The 20,154-nt window shown below is 35.8% G+C and overlaps 1 protein-coding gene across 4 annotated transcripts in view; it reads left to right on the forward strand.

The window, feature by feature from the left end:
• The window catches only part of LOC129730945 (synaptotagmin 1-like), a 101,749-nt gene that overhangs the window by 37,314 nt on the left and 44,281 nt on the right, over positions 1 to 20,154 (forward strand). For 3 of the 4 annotated variants that reach the window (XM_055690613.1, XM_055690615.1, XM_055690614.1), the window contains 4 exons: positions 2,707 to 2,990; positions 3,343 to 3,441; positions 3,552 to 3,746; positions 16,293 to 16,469. In XM_055690613.1, coding sequence (XP_055546588.1) covers positions 2,707 to 2,990; positions 3,343 to 3,441; positions 3,552 to 3,746; positions 16,293 to 16,469 — 755 coding nt within the window. The remainder of the gene's footprint in view (positions 1 to 2,706; positions 2,991 to 3,342; positions 3,442 to 3,551; positions 3,747 to 16,292; positions 16,470 to 20,154) is intronic. The other variant, XM_055690616.1, reaches the window with a different exon arrangement.

Here is a 20,154-nt window from a genome sequence, read left to right on the forward strand (position 1 = left end):
CAGGCACTTCTGCACATAAATTTCCTGGTTGACGGAGCCTTTTGCGTTGAAAATGTTGCTCTTCAAACCACAGGAACAGATGGCCTGCCACACGAGATAACTCCCAAGTACGAAGAAAGCTGTTCCTGTGTTTGGTATGGATATTCATTGAGTTATTCCATCAATTAAACGTTTTTGAAGGTTTTTGGCCTTCTTTATGCACGGAACTAATCACAACACATTGTTTCACTAATAGTAAACGTTTTCAACTTTAGATGCACCGGTTTCTTTGAATAAAATTTAAAAAAATATCACGTTTAAGATATGTCAAAATCGACCAGAATTCACTGCTAGCGCCATCTATTGACAACCAGCGAGAACTTAGTCGCACACCTAATTTGAATGTCAAAAAAAGTAAATGTTGGAAAAATTACAAAAAAGGGTTAATTTGTCATTTCAAAAATGTTATACAACAATGTTAAAACGGCCAAAATGTAAAGATAGTACAAAATACTGAAAGCACAGACTAACAGACGTAACATTGGAATTTAGCTTCATCTCCACACAAAACGATCCTTTCAAATTTTCAATCGCATAACCAGAGATGCCAGACTTTTTTTTGGCAAGTCTGTATAATCCATAAAAATGTCTGTATAAGTCTGTATACCGCTGCGAAAAAAAGTTACCGATACATCGATACCTAATTATTATTCGACCTGTCAGATTGTTTTGTTTTATTGCTTGTTTTGATTGTTCTTTTTCGAATCTATCATAGTTGGTCGATTAATCGATAACTAATTTATCTTTTGAATCTAAGTAACACATAGAAGTAAGAGTCTTGCCCGTGATGAAAATCGTCGTTCGTCGTAATGTAGCTAAACTGATACATGATGGCAGAAGTCTCGCGGTTATAAAAATAGTACCTTCGAGGTTTGGGACATTTTAAGCAATTCTTCAACGTTAGATATTGCTCCGAATAGAACAAACGGTCTTTTCACCAATATAACCTGCATGGCAATCGATCGAGACAATCAGCTGTTTGTTACTGGGGGCGAAACAGGCAGATTAGTGCCCACGGGGCCGATAAAAACCCCGATAGCCTGACTCGATTCCCGTTGTCATGATTTCACTCTCAAAAACGCAAGATAAATATGTTCAGCAAAGTGTTCAGTTCCTAGTTCACTTTTTCCAGCAACGGCTACAGTGACTTTTGGTTTTTGTGTTCGTTTTTTTTGTGTATACTGGTAAAACCATTATGTAGAATATCAGATATCTGTGTAATATCTGTATTATACTAAATGTCTGTATAAAATCTGTAGGCTTATGCGTGTCTGTATCGCAACACAGAAAGTCTGTATAATACAGATTTGTCTGTATATCTGGCATCTCTGCGCATAACAGTCACCGCATGATAACACTGTCTGGGACGCTGTCATGCAATCATGCAAAAATACAAATACAAATATTAAAATGTTCACAATGTACAAAAGGGGGAAAACATCAGTAATGATGATCTGCAATACGATAAGCAACATGCTGAATGTGCAGAATAAATTTCTTTTCAAAAACAATAACATTTTAAAGCTTCTAGTTATTCAAAAGTCATCAGAAAAAAAGTTATATGCTCCACAACACCACTGTTTATGGCTGTTGTTTTCAAGTGTTCATCGGTTTTGCCATTGATGATTTCCAAGAATCTAATTTGACCTGAGCGGGAAGGACTAGTTTTCGTTTGAAGTCATTTCATTTTTTACCGTCGCGTAATTAGCCGTTATGGCTGTTACGTATAATTATCGTTTGTTTGTCGATTAAATGTTGAACGAAACCACATGTCTGTGTGCTGTCTGCACTGAAAAGGCAATCTGCATTCGCGTGTTGTGCGGAAGTTAATACCGCGAAAAGTATTGTTGCATCGAAAAGCGGGGTTTTATGTGCAAAATGAGCTTTTCCAGGAAAAGCATCAAGCAATAGTCTTTTTAACCTGCTTCCAAACTAAATTATTTTCATGCAATTCGCTGAATTCGGTTCGGTTCAAGCTTCGATAGTTAATTCGTTTCCTTCAGAGCATATACAAACAAATTTACTCACCGGAAAAAATCCGACTGTGCTTGTTTCCCGGAAGGGTTGACGAATTTCACAGGAGTTTTAACTCACACGAAAAACAAAACCAATGCAAACGAAGAGGTTGAAGAGAAAATGTTAGCGAGAACGAAACGACACGCTATGCCTACTATGCGTTTTCATAGTTTTCCCTCGCTCAATGGCGCAGTGCTTGAGGGCCCATTGCAGGATCGCAGCTGCTTTCTGCCACTGGTTGCTTTGACATGGCATTTTTCTCACAACAAACTCAGGTGTGCAGCAGTGTTGCAATCAAAGTTGAACAAAATTTCAGTTGAAATGATTATGAAGTAGATTTGCAAATTTACACATGAAAAGCGGGTATCAAATGTTCAATTTAAAATTGCGCTGTAGATTCTCAACAAAAGTGATGATGAAATGCAAGCTAGCAATACAAAGGGTGCTCGTATTACTCAACCACCGTCTTCGACGGTGCCAAGTTTTGCAAACGAGTATCTAGGGTAGCATTATCACGAAGGTCACAGGGGTATTACGACGCTAACAAGCGCCAGAAGACACATACGCAAATGTCACCCATCCTTTCCCGATCTGCTCTGCCGTTCGAGTCATATAATATTACAATGTATCCTCTCTTCCTATCTTCCACAGACGAAAATGAAGAACTCTCCAGTACTGCGTTGCCAACGAAGGGCGAGGTGGAAAAGTTAGGCGGTAAGGCGGCGGATATGATCAAAGCGGGAGCGGAAGAAATGGGCATTCCCACGTGGGGTCTGGTGTCCATCATCATCGTCGTCCTGTTAATCATCCTTGGCATCTGCGGCTTCTGCATTCGTCGCTTCTTCCGCAAGCGACGCTCCAAAGACGGCAAGAAGGGCATGAAAGGCGTCGATTTGAAATCGGTACAATTATTAGGTTCAGCATACAAAGAAAAGGTATTCAGTAGAATCTCATTCATTAAATGTGTCAGTGTACAGGTGCATTGTAAATGTGCGTTCACTCAAAAAAAAAAATAATCAAAAGCAAAAAGATATGTTTGTATTTGTTGTAAAACCCTCTTTTAAAGCTGAACCAATCTAGATGCTATTTATTATTACGATACATAACTATTAGAGCATACTATTGTTCTTTCGATGTTTAGTAGATGTTCCACCTGTTCCATTGTCGAGCGGGAGTTCCCAGGCTGGGCACCTGTGACTACATCGTTTTTTCTTTTCCTCCCTTTCCGGCGGTGTGCGCGCGCTGCCTGGAACACTCAAACATTCGCAACCGAATTCGCGTTTTTAGGTTCAACCGGACATGGAAGAACTGACGGAGAATGCCGAAGAGAACGACGAGGGCGAAAGCAAACAGAGCGAACAGAAGCTGGGCAAACTGCAGTACAAGGTTCGTGGCTTAGTGGTGTTGCAGTCCAGAATAGAGGAATTTGATAGATGTTTTTTGTTTGTTTTGGTTTCGCTCTTCCGAACACTTTTCTTTTTTTCTCTTTCTTTTAGCTTGAGTACGATTTCAACGCAAATGCCTTGACCGTAACCGTAATCCAGGCGGAGGAATTGCCAGCCCTGGACATGGGAGGTACCTCAGATCCCTACGTAAAAGTTTATCTACTGCCCGATAAAAAGAAAAAATTCGAAACCAAAGTTCACAGGAAAACTCTCAGTCCGGTATTTAACGAATCGTTCACCTTCAAGGTAATTCCAGAGGATGGCGCCATTTTTGTTTGTTTCTCTGTTCTTTCCTTTTTATCGAATCTAACTTTAACTTCGTTCAGAAATCTAAAAAATCTCAATCTATGGCCTCTATGTGTTTCTATTTTAACTGTAGTGATTTCAAGTTATTTCATATGTTCCTTTTTTCGATATATCTTGTACCTAAACTCACTTAGAAATCAGCACTTTTATCCGTTAGTACTCCTTGAGAAGTTCTTCTTTCATGAGTTTGCTACATAGTTTGGAACTGTCGACTATTAAAACACACTAATAAAATATTCACCCTTGATAAGAGCGGAAAAATGAAACGCCAATCTTATGAAAATCGGAAGGAAAATTACATGAGCGAGTTATAGAAGTGAACACGTGGTTGGTTGAATTTTTCTCAACTTGTTGAATTTTTATTAAATTTTCCGCAATCGAAACATTTGAAAGAATATGCCAATCATTAAATCACAAGTTTAGAACACCTTTTAACCATCGATCAAGATGTTGTTTAATTTGAAATCCGTTCTGTGCTAGCAAGGTTATATTAATTTGAAAATGGTACTGAAATAAAAAGTTCTACGTCAAAATTTACAGGATCTCAACTAACAGAAAATTTTGCTGATTTACAGTTTATTAGGCTACTCCTAAGCGGATCTCGGCTGAACTGAATTCAATATCTTACGTAAGAAAAACATTGTTAATGGAGCTGTTCAAAAAATCATGTTCATGAAACTGTGGACGGTAAAATTCATAAAAAAATTACGGAAGGACGATTAATTCGAATTAAGGACAGAAGAGGAAACGAAGTATTGTGCTTGCTTCAGGATGATAAAACTATAATAAAAATCTATATATAGTATATATAGTAAGATCTTACAAGTAAGGAGGTGGGGGGGTATAAAAAAATCTTACTTTGTCTTATAAGGGGGGGAGGGGGGATTGAAAAAGTGGAAAAATATGCTTACGTAATTATTGAACGGCCCCTTACGAGTGAATGCCACTCGATATATGTCGGATGAGTTAGCAGCTGCTAACTTGTAAAATTTTAATGAGAATGCTACTGAATTTTAGTGACGTGTGAAGAAATTCGCTAAAACGAACCGGCTTCTTAGTAGCCACGTTTGTTATGAATCGTGTACTTCGGAAGCTCAAGCCTGGTAGAAATTTCACAAGCTTGAATTGTTTTCACTTCTGCAACCTGCGTGACAAACAACAAAGTCGGCAAAAAGATATAAAACCTGATCAATCAAAGAAATAGTTATCGGTTTTCGTTATACTCTACTAAATTTCTAATTCAGTAGAGTATAACGGAAACCGATAACTATTTCTTTGATTGATCTCAATCACTTTGCTAAGACGCTCGTTATAGGTTTTCTAAATATAAAACCTGCTTTTTTCGCTTGAGCTGAAACCTAGTAAACAAGCAATATCTGAATTGGGAAACCAAGCTTAAAATTGCACGCCTTGTTTTCGCTAGTGTGAAGAAAAAGCGAACTACACATTCGATTTTTAAGCTTACTTTCCTCCTAATCCGTAGGGCGGGGAGCGTTTCGCGCAAATGTGTTCAAAAACAAATTTCCAATAATTGTTTTGAAGCTGAAAAAATATTAGAAACTATTGTTATTAATATATTCTAGTAGCTAACAGATGACATTGTTTCTGCTTGAAATCGCAAAAAATGTATCCGTGAATCAAAAATATTGCCCTTGCGCTGGTAAAAGTCTGCAAAAATCTGTACACATTTTTAACAAATTTGCACAAATATAAGGAGACTCTAAAACTGAAAATATCTGCGAATCAATGAAAATCTGCGTTTTGCATACAAATCTGCACATCTGGTATCTCTGGTGCAGAGGATTAAAATCGACTAACTTGATTGTCACAATTAGAACTTTGCAACAGTTCAAAGCAACTGTGATGTTAGAACATCACAAAAGGAACCATGTCCGATATTCGCATTGTTAATCAGAAACTAATTGATCTAAATATCTAAATCGATTAAACCAAGTTGAGTCTAGATTCACAGAGTCTTAGGTTGTAGGTTTTTCTGAAGGGTAATTTTTGGTAATTTAGAAAACTAGCGTGTGAAACGCAGAATATAAAACGCAACAATGATGCTTTCAGAACGAATTGGACGAAATTAGTTTAGAAATATACAAATAGACAGATTCGATGATGGAAAGTCGACAAATAGACGATGCGTAGTTTGACAATTGAAAGTCAACTTTTCAGATTGCCAAAAGTAAATAATCAAACGACTTTTGACTTTAGGTTCAGACGTTGAGACTTGCGACGTTTGATTTTTGTCTCTTAGTCTAACTGTCAACTATCGACTATCAGCTTTCGGCTACTTGCTGTTAAACTGTCAATATGAATTTTCGAAATTTTATCTCGGTATTAAATTCCCATCTGCTCTGACTGACTATTGCGAGCTCATAGAAAAATGCGGTCTTTAATTCTTTGACCTTAACAACAAAACGGAAGGTCGTCTGTTCATAACAAGTCTGTGGTTGATCTTAATCAGCGGAAATTACACGAAGAACCGGCAAAATTATGCCTGGGAGTAGTAAATCATCCTCAGGGTGCAATACCTGGTAATCTTACTTTTTATTAATCAATAACGTAGTTGACCACATCCAATACAGGAAGGAATTTTAGAAATGTTATTTTGATACTTACTGCTATTAGCACCCGAGGAATTCTCTGCATCATACGGAAATATCATAGAAAAGAGCTAGCGGCTTCAATTTCGTTACCGAAGCGCCAATTTCATATTACAGCTATCGTGAATCTGTGTCACAAGATTTTGTCATAAATTAAAAATGTCTACATATAACACTTAACTAAAAGCTGGCAAAATCGACAATAAAAGCACAAAAGCTCAAAGAAATCATAGTGCTCCATTGACTCTAATATTTACACAGCTCTGTGAATATGGTGAAAGACACAGATTTTTTTTTGTGAAATGTCTCTGATTATTAAAGCTTATATTGCATAAAATAAATTTTCGATAATTTTTCAAACAATTGTCATCAATTCGATATTCGTATAAAAATTCAAATCTGCGAATCTCTTTTGTGAGTAGCTCTATTGCCATGTTCGCCTTTCCGCCAACAGAAGGCGCTACAAGCAAACCTTATTTTTGGGTGACTATTTTTCGTGATTGGTGTGTGCGACTTCAAACAAGATATTGAAAAAAAGTTATTTATCTTTTTGGAATGTTCTGTTAACTTCTTCCCAGGCTTGTTATTCCTTCTAATATGTGGATAGAGTAGAGTGAATATTCACATGAGCCTTACGTGGAGCTATTTTTTGCGCCACATTTTATTTCTACTTTGTGCTGTGTCTCTGCTACTCGCAGAAAAATTAACACACTTGCTGCTTACACCACAGCTGAGCGAAATAAAAGTGGTGATTCACTGCTGAGATATATTCGATACCGTTCGAAGAGCAAACGTGCGGCTATTTTTTTTTCAGTTTTATTATGCAAAGTAAACAACGCAATCTACTTTCCTATCTAGCTGCTCCCCTTATTTGATATATGCTTAAGAGACACACAATAAAAGTACTGCTGCAAGTTTTGTTGTGTAGTTATTGAGCGTAATTTAGTTTCGTGTGTGTTAAATTTACCTTTTTCCGATACAAACACAAAGCATTTAGAATTTTAAATGGAAACCTACAGATTTTTTCTAGCACCACTATGGGCTGTCCATTTTACCCGCACAGTACGTGTTCTTAAAAATAATTAAACATATCGTAAAAATCATTCAAACAACCACTAACCTTCAATGATTTCTGATGGTTAATAGTCTGAGTACAGATCTTTGCACAAAAACCCTTACAAAAAACTGTTTCACACTAACAAATAGGTTATTTCTTGTAAGCCAACAATAACATCACCACTAAGAATGTGCACGTGTCTTTTTTTTTGTTTGTTATTTTCGTTGTTTGACTGTTTCATGTCGCATAGTTGGTCTTTAATAGCCTAATAGCTTCTAGTACTTCTACGATGGTGTCCATTTTACCACCCCTGGTCATTTTACTCACAATTCCCCTACATACGATTCGCTGCTCTCTTTACTCTCTTCAAGTTAGTGCGTCGCTTTGTCCACCAGTGTGAGAGCAGTTATTTTCGCAGTGGAAGGTATTCTTCTACACGCTAGTAATTCTGTGAGGAAAAATAGTCAGCCTGCTTTTTCCTCCCCTACTTCGGTCGGCAGCAAAGCCTAAATTTAGCACTTTCACCAAGCAAACTGCCATTATTCAGAGAAAAACAGCTTAAATTAATAAAACTTCACACAAAGGTAGAACGCCCTTTTGGTATGTTACTTTTCCTTATTACCTAATCGCACGTTGCACATAAGAGTATTCCAGTCAAAAAACCTGGTAAAATACAAAAAAAAACAGTGTACCTCATGCTATTGGTCCGTTTTGGATCCTCTGATACTTACTACATTGTATGCCAGCCATCTTGAAATCATCAGAGTTGTTTACAAACGACTGTAGCTATCATTACCCTGGTATTGTTTAAAGCGCAGAAATATTGAAATCGAGATGGGCGATAACAAGAAGTAAATTTTCAAGTAAATTTATGCCGGTAACGTGTTGTACAGCTTGGAAAAACTGTATCAAAACAAGGCCTTACCAGACACGTTTTATTTAGTTTCTTTTGATTCAAAAAGTTTTCACAAAACAGAACTTTTGTTTGAGTTCCCAGCAAGTCCCAGCAAAAATTCACTCACCATTCGAAAGCTGATGTTTTCCAGAATGAGTACCATAAAGAAAATCTTCCCCATCCTCACCCATTCGTGATTTCAATCAATGTGAAGTTTCGACGTTCGGATTTGCTGTATATCTTTTTTATTGAATGAGTGCATTTATCATGCCTTTTCCATGGTGAACATTTAATTTTTTCCAGATTGCTTAATAACTTTCCGAGCTTTCTCCAGGAATGCCCTATTCGGGTTAATTGAGCAATGCTCTGAACATTCGACTGATAAAAAGTTTCTGTTTCTGGAGGAAAAAGTTAATGAAACCCTCAAATGTCCTCCAAGAAACGCTCGATCTCAGTGATGAGATGTCAATTGAGATGTAAATTGAGTCGCTTCAAAAATCAGTTTGAACAAAGATGGACAGCTTCAAGAACCGACAAAATTGGTTGAGCCAAATCATTCGCCTTCAGGTCGGCCAGTGCAATCAGCAAACGATTTGCTGATTGCACTGGCCGAGGCAAGTACCGCAAAACGCAAATGATAAGAGAAAATTTACTATTGGATGAGTTGAGTTACGCAGTATGATGATTCAAAGGTTTGACATTGCGGTTTTTAACATTATTAAGAGCATATCGATAGACGATCTAAAAGCTGTAGAATCTATTATCGACAAAAAATATTCACTAGAACTCTTGCTAGATTTGTTGAAACTTTTTTGTAATTTCAAGGTAACAGCTAAGAAAAGTTCTCATATCACTGCAAGGTTTGATTTAAAATAACGAAATTTCATCAATAACACTGTGCTACAAATGAAAAAAAAAATCAATAACTTCTAAAGTGACCTAGTGTAGGTTGTAGGGCTTGTTGAGTGTAACATTCGTTCATACTAGAAATTTTCCAAACACCCCCAAAATCTAAAGTTATGGTCAAAATACGGTTTTTTGAACCTCAGCGCATATAATATTTTTTGACTCAGTCATTTATTAACCGATTTTCAATATTTTAGCAGTTTTAGAAAGAGGACAAATATAGCTTTCAAAATGTATACAGTTTTTACTAATACCAATAAAACATGTCGAGTTATTTGAGTTTAAATCTAATTTTTTAGACTTTTTCACGAAATATTTCAATTTAATTTTAAATTTGCCGTCTATTTTTGTGAGAAACATACCACAAATATTCTAGAATTTTGAAAGTATATTCAATTCCGAATCAAATGAAAGTAGTTTTGTGAAATCGGTTGATATTTGGCTGAGTTATATATTGGTTAAGAAAACCAGAGTTTTTGGCTTCCATCGCACAATTATTTCACGGGGCTACAAATGATGAAAAAATGCAAGAACTTTTGATGTGACTCAGTGTGGGCTGTAACTTTTGTCAAGTGTTACTTACGCATTTACTTGAAGTTTTTAAAATACCCCGAAAATTATAAGTTATGTTCAAAACCCTGTTTTTTACCTTAGCTCACAATTTTATGTTTAATTAGGTTATTTTTCAATAGATTTTTTATATTTTGGCTGTTTTGGAAAGGCGAAAAATAGAGCATTCAAAACATGTAATTATGTCTAAAAAGTTTATCTATATGTGATGAATAGTTTTAAAATAAATATGATGGTTTATGTTATTTTCAAATTTCTCCAAATTTATTCGCAATTTTCCACACATTTTCGCAATGATGGAGCTTCAATTGCTGTAAAATTTAGAAACTTCTTTCTGGTGCCAAACGAAAACAATAGAGGTTGTTGATGAAAATCTGTTATAATTTGGCTGAGAAATGACTTGACGAAATCTAAGTACATATATAGTGGAAAACATCAAGTCATATCTCAGCACTTACTGTTTTCGTTTGGCACTAAATGTACTTTTCAAATTCTACCGCAATTAAAGCTCCTTCATTACAAAAATGTCTAAGAAATTGCGAATAAATTTGGGAAAATTTGAAAATAACATAAACTAGGTATCTTATTTATTGTAAAACTATTCGATAGGTAAAATTTGGAACAAAATCATCTTATATTATTTAATATAAAACATCTTATTTTATTTAAAACTATTCATCACATATAGGTAAACTCTTTTGACATATATTTTTATGTTTCAAGAGTTCTATTTTTCGCCTTTCCAAAACAGCCAAAATACAAAAAATTGGTTGAAAAATAACCGAATTAAACCTAAAAATCTGAGCTAAGGTAAAAACAGAGTTTTGACCATAACTAATAATTTTTTGGGGTATTTGAAAAACTTCAAGTAAACGCGCAAGTAACATTTGACTAAACCTACAACCCACACTAAGTCACATCAAAAGTTCTTGCATTTCTCCATCATTTGTAGTTCTGTGAAATAATTTTGCGATAGAAGCCAAATATTCTGGTTTTCTTAAAAAACATATAACTTAGCCAAATATCAACCGATTTTCACAAAACTACTTTCATTTGATTCGGAATTGAATATACTTTCAAAATTCTAGTATATTTGTGGTATGTTTCTCACAAAAATAGACGGCAAATTTAAAATTAAATTGAAATATTTCGTGAAAAAGTCTAAAAAATTAGATTTAAACTCAAATAACTCAACATGTTTTATTGGTATTAGTAAAAAACTGTATATATTTTGAAAGCTCTATTTGATTTCTTTCTAAAACTGCTAAAATATTGAAAATTGGTTAATAAATGACCGAGTTAAAAAATATTCTATGCGCTGAGGTTCAAAAAACCGTATTTTGACCATAACTCCAGATTTTGGGGGTGTTTGAAAAATTTCTAGTATGAGCGAATGTTATACTCAACAAGACCTACAACCTACACTAGGTCACTTCAGAAGTTCTAAATCGCTGTAGCCAGTGTAATAAGTTTTAAATAAAGATAAAACAACTTAAAGAAACATTTGCTATCTGACCATTAAATTAATTTTGGCCAGGTTTTTGTTTCACGTACTCCACTGTGCGTTGTTTAATACAAGAAAACTGAATGAAGTAGGCCCCATTTTGATATAAAAATAATAAGAAATGCATTCGTTTGTGGCCCGTATTGAAAAACTGATCAAATGGATTTACACTGGGGTCGCTTTTTACGCGGTTGCCTGTACCAAAAAAGGTTATTTTAGCTATATTTATACAAAGCTTATTTTATACCGCGTACAAATAATCTTCCGAATCGAGTGAAAATAATCCGCGTTGTTGTAAAAATATCCCGTTAAAAAAAAAACGCATAAAAACAACCCGCGTAAAAAGCGACCCCAGTGTACGTCACTATGTCATCTCACGTCAGTTAAGCTATCCTTGGTGCTAATCCCTCTCTACATTCATTTGTGATTCGAAAACTGGTTAACGTTGAATAAATTTTGCAGCGCTTCCTAGTGGTAGAAGGAACACATTTTACACGAAAAAATGAACGGAATTTATCTGGCATACGGTAAACCTCTTTAAAGCAGTTTTACTACAGACTAGTGCAGACTCAATACGTACACGCAAAAGTTGAAGTCTTGTACAATCATTGTGTCTTCCCGATTCGCACAAATGTTGCACAGAAATCGCACAATAAATGTGTGAAACGCATAACGCAACAGTTGTACTGCGAATACATATACATTGACATAGAATGAAATCAGAATATGTATCATATACCGACACTTTATTTCTCACGTCGAGTGTATTAGTGACTGCTTTTTTCTCAAGTAACGAGAGAAATTTCTCTCTCGCTCGTAGAATTTCCATGTATGTGCGACAAGACTAGACATGTCACATACAATTTGCAGGTTGCTCTTTCGCTTCTCTTTCGGTTCGGATTGCGACGCGCAAGGCGATATCTAGTTGCTTCGCGAAATGAGCGAGACACCTGTGCTGTACTACTTGATACCAGTGTTGTTAGTCTCACTCATACTGTCGGTGCGTGCTTGCTGCTATTCAGAGGAATGCATGAAGAAGAAAAAGTATCTCGAAAGCGTGTGTGCAAAAGACTTGAAAAGCGTAGCATACAGAGGGGATTCACTGCTGTCAAATTTCATATATGTGTGCGTTATCGCAGATCAACTCTGATCCATGACGTTTGTTGGTCCATGATGTTTGTAACTATGAACAATAATGGGAAAAAATCCCTACACAACACATTCATGAAAGTTTTCCGCGGTTTCTCGAGTTTCGATAAAAAACGTTCCAATTTTAAAATATTTCACATCGATCAATTTCATGACCAAAAAGAACAAAAACGAAAACAAACGCCATGTTGCCGAATATTTTGGTTACACGATGTTTGACGGATAGATCCCCCCTGGTAGCATATGTCTCGTCCTCAAGCAGAAAGGAGGAGAATGGTTTTGCTTCTCGCTCGCTTTGCAATAGACCTTCCTATCTGCGCTAGTGTTAGTGGTCGATTTCACCAATACAAGTTTTATTTTTGGTTGCAAATAATCAACACGCTGGTGGTAACAAAAAATTTCCTTCTGCCCCGAACTTTTATTCAAGTTGTAAGCCGATTTTTAGTTATATTTCATTTATTTTTCCTCTAAAACAAAGTTTGTTAGAACAGGTAACACTAATAAACTAGGATTCATAAGTGAATTATTTTTCGAAATTGAATATCAGCTGATTTTTTGGTTGAAAACAAATCGATTTTATAAGGATACTCGAATAGGCCTGTATTGGTAAGATCTGGCTCGGAAAGCTCTATGCTGCTTGATACCAGTTAAAACTGTTTAGGTGTAGTAGTTTGGAGCTGCCAAATACATTGGAGAAACGCTAGAGCATTAATTGCGTTATGCCCAACACGCAAACATTGTACTGGTTCCGAATTACATCAACAATTGCGCTAAAAACGCACAATTTTGGACTGGTTCCGCACCATCCAACTCTTGCGTGTAGATTATGAATCGTTCATGTTTGTGGCCCTTAGAATGAGTGCCCAATGTCCCTTCTGTATCTCAGGAATCCAAACTATGACAGCCACCATAAGAACTTCTTGAATGAAATAAACATAAAGGCATAGAAAAATTTTTGTTCGACTCCAAAAAAAACCTCATAGAAGGCGAAAGTTTCTCATTGATTGTTGTTCGTGACAACATTTATGAGACATCAGCAAGTTTTTGTTGATTCCAATACCTTCGCTACGCTACATGATATTTCTCCCAAATATACCAAATTGCAGAAATCAAATGTGTAACATTGTTTTTTTTCTTTTTACAATTCCGTATGGAACTTAATACTTCGTATTAAACGAGTTGAACTGTTGAAATCACCTTCGCTTTAAAACATCGAATAAATGATGCCACTTTATACCACTGTCAAAGTGGCATGACGGTACACGACAAATATATTCTGCCCAGAGAAAAGGAAAATTACTTGTGATTTTCCATTACTTTTCGTGCGCACTTTCTGTTTGATCATTCATTTGAAGCTGATCTTCCGTTCTGTGTTACGAATATGTTTTGTGAATGTGTATAAAATAGCGCAATAAGTTAACATAGTTCCACATTCTTTGACAGTGTGTTTTAAAGCGCTATCCAGCTTTCCATGAGCGGCAATGGCGCATAGATTTGACATTTAACATGGGTTGTCAAATTACTAGTTCAAAAAATTTTTCTTTGGAACATGAACGATAGTTCAATGCAAATTTTCATAGATCTAGTTTAAGTTTAATGGAAATATTCATTGAACTAGTTATAGTTAAATGGAAATATTCATTGAACTAGTATCACAGACAAATAGACGTACCACTCCACACAAATTTCTATAAAAAAATTTGGTTTCGAGTGACTTGTGCGACACCTACTGGACATAATCCGCAAAAGATATACTTTCAAGCTCTCTGCTGTTTCTGGCAGTACGGTGCACAAAAATTGTCAACTGAGTTCAAAGGATAATAGCTCATCAGCGCCACCACCACTGCGGCGGGAATATTCCGCGTACCTGAAACTCAATTGAATTGACCGTTATTTTAATCCACGAACATAAATTTCGTGGTACGTCTGTATGGCTGTGCTAGTAGTTTTAAAACCTCCATCATATGTCAAATCGATCCATCATAACCGCTCGTGAAAAACTTGATAGCCATAGGCCAGGTATAAATGACAGTTCTAGTAGAAGGTATGCTATATTTTTGTCTATCCACGCACACAAATAAACCTCGTTATGGAAATTTTCGCGTTTTGTACGGAATTCGGAACATTTTGAGAATTTCTCGTTTTATATTGTTTGATATTTGATTTTTTTTTATGGAGAGTGAATTTCAACACTAGAAATTGATATTATTCGAGATTTAGTGTGAAAAATTGCGACAATATGTCGAATTAAAATATATAAAAATGCTATATTTTTCAATAGTAACTGTTTAAAACAATATGTTGAAAATCTATGTTCGGGGGCACTGAAAAATGTGAAAAAAATCACAAGTATTTTTGACGAAATTTCGAAACTACCCTGAAAATTTCGTGGTGGTGTTATTTTTTGATCAAAAGATATGGGCTTTCAAAGTTGGTTGTAAAATTAGTTTAATAGAAATGATTTTTAGTCGCAAAACAGTCAAACTATGCTTAGTCTGTTACCCAACTTAATGATGAAGACAGTATACTTTATACCCGCAACAACTCGCAAGCCTACCTACACATTTTACTAAAAAAATAATGCAAAATTTAGTTAGGGGACAACCGTACAGAACGCATCAGCAGGGTAAGATCGCCCGTGTTATTACTTCTAGACATTATGGTGCACTTTTTGGTATGAGAACTGAAGAAAACTGGGTTTAGGAGCATTTCTCGCTTGAAAATGCGTTACGGCACCAACTTTGACGGCCCATATCTTTTGATCAAAAAATAACACCACCGCGAAATTTTCAGGGTAGTTTCGAAATTTCGTCAGAATTGCTTGTGATTTTTTTCAGATTTTTTCAGAACCTAGATTTTCAACATATTGTTTTAAATAGTTACTATTGAAAAAATATTTTTTTCTCCAAAAGAAATATTTTCGTAAACTACAACTTGGGATGCACCTGCTGTGAAAATTTCATTAAATTCGATGCAATATTTTTAAAGCTACGTCTGTTTAAAAACAATTTTGACCTAAATTTCAAATGACAATAACAACTTGAAAACTTACTTAAATTCAATAAAAATTGGAAAATCAACTTCCCGAGTGAAACTCTTGAAGTTTTTAATACTAATTTGAAAAAAATAGACATCGCGATTTTTAGTGATCCGTTTCACGAATTCTGACTTCACGAATTCGCTCAGTTCTCATTGAAGAGAGCTTGAAGACTTGACTTGACAACAGTCAGAAAGAGATAACAAAAGCAAAAAAAAATAGACTAGAGAAATGACAAGGCGCTTACCGTGAGTGTATGATTTTACATGACCGTTGCTTGTTTCCGCGTGACAGTTTCTATGACGGTGAATTCTTTGTCGGCTCTCTCGTCTAGGCTCTCTAGCATAGAATAGTTTGATTTTATTCGCCTGCACAGAATCAGTTCCAAACTACGGTTCATTTGTTCTCCGCACAAAGCTCACCCACATTACACAACCTTAAATTTAGCTTCAAGCACCCCACTTAAACTGATATATCTGCTAGGTACACACGACTTCTGAAGTTCAGATATTCTAACGAAAACCTACAGTTATTTTTTCGACAACTCTTGCAAACAGCCCCAACTATTCTAGGCTATAGAAATACTTCGTCTGTGTCTGTCTGTGTATGTGGTAAACCAAACTGTTGTTATTGATAATAAAAACTGCACTTGTCACAAACTGTGGTTCGAACTAACATTTCCGTTTTTTCTTTTTCTTTCTACTTCTTTCATTTCTCTCTCTCTCTCACTCTCTATCTCTGTCTCGAACGTCAACGCAGAGCCTTCCCTATGCTGAAGCCATGAACAAGACGTTGGTGTTTGCCATCTTCGACTTTGATCGGTTCTCCAAGCATGACCAGATCGGTGAGGTCAAGGTGCCCCTCTGCCAGATCGATTTGGCCCAAACCATCGAGGAGTGGCGGGAGCTGCAGAGCGTCGAAGGCGAAGGCGGTCAGGTACGTAGAAACAGTTCCCATCCGACCTGGTTAGGCTCTTGATTTCTTTCTTTGATTCTACACACCGAGAAAAAAGGGTACGGGTCTTACTTTGAAGAAAACTCGAAACAGGTTTAGGTAGAGCGAAGCGTGTGGAACAGAGTAAAGGCGTCTCCACAGTGCGACGTATAACACAGAACACATATTCACTTACTCACTCACACACACAATGCTTTTTGGGAGGACGCTAATAACCAATCTACATTGAGTTAGCTGAAAGGTTAGCAAAAGTTGAACAAAAAAAAAAACATCAAAAGATCTACGGACCGAATCTTTCAAATCATGCAGTTACAATCAGTCTTTCCGGGTCTTGTTTCGATTCCTCCGTCAAAAAGATGCAAACGTACAAGTGATCAATTCCAGTAACTTACACCCAGTTCAAATCCAATTAATTTTCTATACTATTTGACTGCAAACGATCCGTAATATGTTTCCATGGTATTATATAATCTAGGCTACAATTACTACTATAGACTCGAGGAGATTTGTTACTTTTTTCGATATCTTATTATATTTCATTCCTCATATATTTGCTTACATGTTAGTATATTTTCCTTTTTCTATTTGACGTGGAAGTATAGACATCAAGAATTTATTACCAACCCGATCAATCTCTAATATATTTCACACTCATTTTGTATTAAATAATCTCTTTTTTGTTGTTGTTTTGTTTCGATCTACAACCAACTAACCAACTAAAATGGCTTTTTTTGATTAGTTTCATACACATTCTGTTGATTGGGAGTATGCCACTACATAGTTTCGATACGATAAAAAACGGTTATGTCAGGATTTGTTTAAGATTTGTAAACCAACATTTCGATAGTTTTAACCTCATTTTAATATTCAAAACAAAGTAGTTTCTCCGCCTAGTTTCACTTCATTGCACAGCAAGCTGCGCACGTTTTCAACAAACGTCACTTTTGGAAAAACAACGTTTCATTTTCGCATCAAGCAGGCCGTGCAATGAACTGAATATTTCGAATTCCTTACAGGCGAGAAAATATCAGTCCGTAAAATTTACGAATTGATAGAAAAAAAGCAAAAACAAACGATAAGTAACCTTTAGTTCCTATCATTGAGGCCCGACGTTACTTTATTTTCCAAAACTAATTTAATTGACGTAAGTTATTTTTTTCTTTTTCCTCAAATTTTTCTCTGCTGTGCTTACGCCTGTGAATGGTTGTGTCTTCATCAAAAAAAATATATCTAAAAATATTTTATATGCATGTAACTGCTTCAAAACAAACTATAAAAATCGATTAAACCATTACACGTAAGTATCGTTTTCATAAGGAAAATATTTTAAAATCTACATTACCCAAGTTAAAGTGCCGCTGTATATTGTTTGACTGTATTGGCTTTTTGTATAGCTTCAATGTAACTGTAAAACTGTATTTTACTGCAAATGACTATAGCGAATTGCTGTGGATTGTTTATAAATTGAAAACCGATCATTTTTTTCTGTTTATTTTATGTTTGAAAAATTGTTTTCGCTCGAAATCAAAAAAACAACTGTAACAAACAAAAACAAACAATAAACCCAACAGCAACAGAGAAAAAAAACTTGAGATTAACCGAGAAAGAGAGAGAAATAGCAAACATGTGACCGGGCACCGCACCTTAAAAGCAAAAAAAAGTCTTTTACCCTTCTTGTTTTGTGAGCGCGGACTTTCCAATTCCCCACCAACATCACCACCACTACCAACACCACCACCACCACCACCACGAACAACAAGATCTAGTTGCCCGAAAGGTTGCAAAGTGAGATAAGATTCTTAAGATCAAGGTTAGCTGGTTAATACTACCATATATATAATTACTTTTTTTCTATTTTTCTCTCCGAATATTTCCACTCTCTTTCTGACACATAAACAAGCGTAATTGGTATACATATCAGCCATTTTATTAAGCGTTACCAAAAGTTCTGTCACTTTTTTCCGAATTTCGTTCTAGTATTCAACAGTTTGCAGTAGATTTTTCTCCTTTAAAAATTTGTTCCGTTTCGTTCATGGTTTGCCAGTATCAGTATTTAACCAAGTTAACAAAATTAAAAACCAAAAAAAAAAAAAATCAAAACAGTAATATTGGCCAGTGGATGCTAAGAGATTGTTTTCTTTAATAGTTCCTTCCAATGTTCCTATGGTTTGTTAGAGTAGTTGAGTTGATAGCTGAAACATTTGCATTTGTTTTCTGCCCCTCATTCAAGGGGTATTAAGCTATAAATAACTCGATTGGAATTTTATTAACCTAATTTACGCTTTTTCTAAACAACAATTTTCACTACGAACACTATCACAACCCCGTCACAACTTTCCACAACAGAACAGATAAAAATGGTTGCCGAATTTCACACACATACGCACACACCCACGAGCCGGTTCGCTTGTTACGTGGACTGCTTTGATCGAAAATGCTTGAGACGGTGTGAAAATCTGCGGATTTTTCACCGCAAAAAAACTCCAATCATTACAGTTTTTTTGTTTTTGTTTCAAAAACAGTAACCTAGTTCAGTTGGTCGAATTTTGGTTTTTTCTTCCTAATCTGTTGTAGCTGCAAGCGTACTAGTTTCCTATGAGCTGTGCTTTTAGATGTAGAAATTAGACACATTTTCGATTATGCTTGCGTTCACACAAACCCTGTATATGTAAATAACTCTCTTATAAGTGTATCTTTTAACCAGATATGATTTGGCTTCTCTTCCACGCCAAGCAGCCGGGCTGGGAGACCTATTTTCGTCCCAGTTCCGTCAGTTCGAAAAAGAAACGATACCAAATTACACCCTTGCGTTTGTTGTATTGAGTTTATGAGTTATTCCGTACAACAATTCGAAACCAGAAACCAGCTTTAGTGGCATTAGTCTAGTTTTGTCGGAGTTTCACCCGAGTTGTTTTGTTTCAGTGTACAAAAGGTTTTGCACAGTTTGTTCATTTGATATGTTAGATCTAAATAATAGAAAAAAAACTAGTGTTGTTAGAGTTGTAATATAAACTGCTTTTTTCTCCACAAAACGCTTTTTCCTCCTTACTTGTACCAGTATTAAACGAGTTCAGTAGTTTCACTTTCACTCGAAACATTTCGTAGATTGTAGAGCGCTAATTGAACCAGGACTTTTTCCGAACATCACTGTAGAAATATATAACACATTTGTATATAAACATCATATTCTCTTTGTTTCGGTTCGTTGTAAATTTTTGAATAGAAAGTAGTATCCATCCAAAAAAAAAAACGAAACAACAATGACTACGCGATACATTATACCTAAGAACAAAGTTTGAGAAAAAAAGTATGTTATACGAACAAAACAAAAAAATGCTGATACCAACTACAAGAAAATCGGACTTCAAAAAAAAAAAACTTTACCATAGCGACAAACTGTAAACAACCCTTTCCCTCCTGGAGGTAGCTGTATACGTTTACGCTGTCTTGTTTTGTGACTTGAGTTATGCTTCCGCGTGTTGGAGAGTACAGTACTAAAACAATTACTGCATATTTTATGTATTAGTACACACCCACACATTCATATATATATTTCTATATATTTAAATCGTAGCCGTACAGAAACTAGATACGTGTTCAGTTTTTCTGGGACCGGTGGATTTTGTGGCGAAAAATCCAACGAAGTAGCCTCTGCCTTGGCATGCCG

This window comes from Wyeomyia smithii, chromosome 3, assembly GCF_029784165.1.
Source record: "Wyeomyia smithii strain HCP4-BCI-WySm-NY-G18 chromosome 3, ASM2978416v1, whole genome shotgun sequence".
Taxonomy (NCBI): domain Eukaryota; kingdom Metazoa; phylum Arthropoda; class Insecta; order Diptera; family Culicidae; genus Wyeomyia; species Wyeomyia smithii.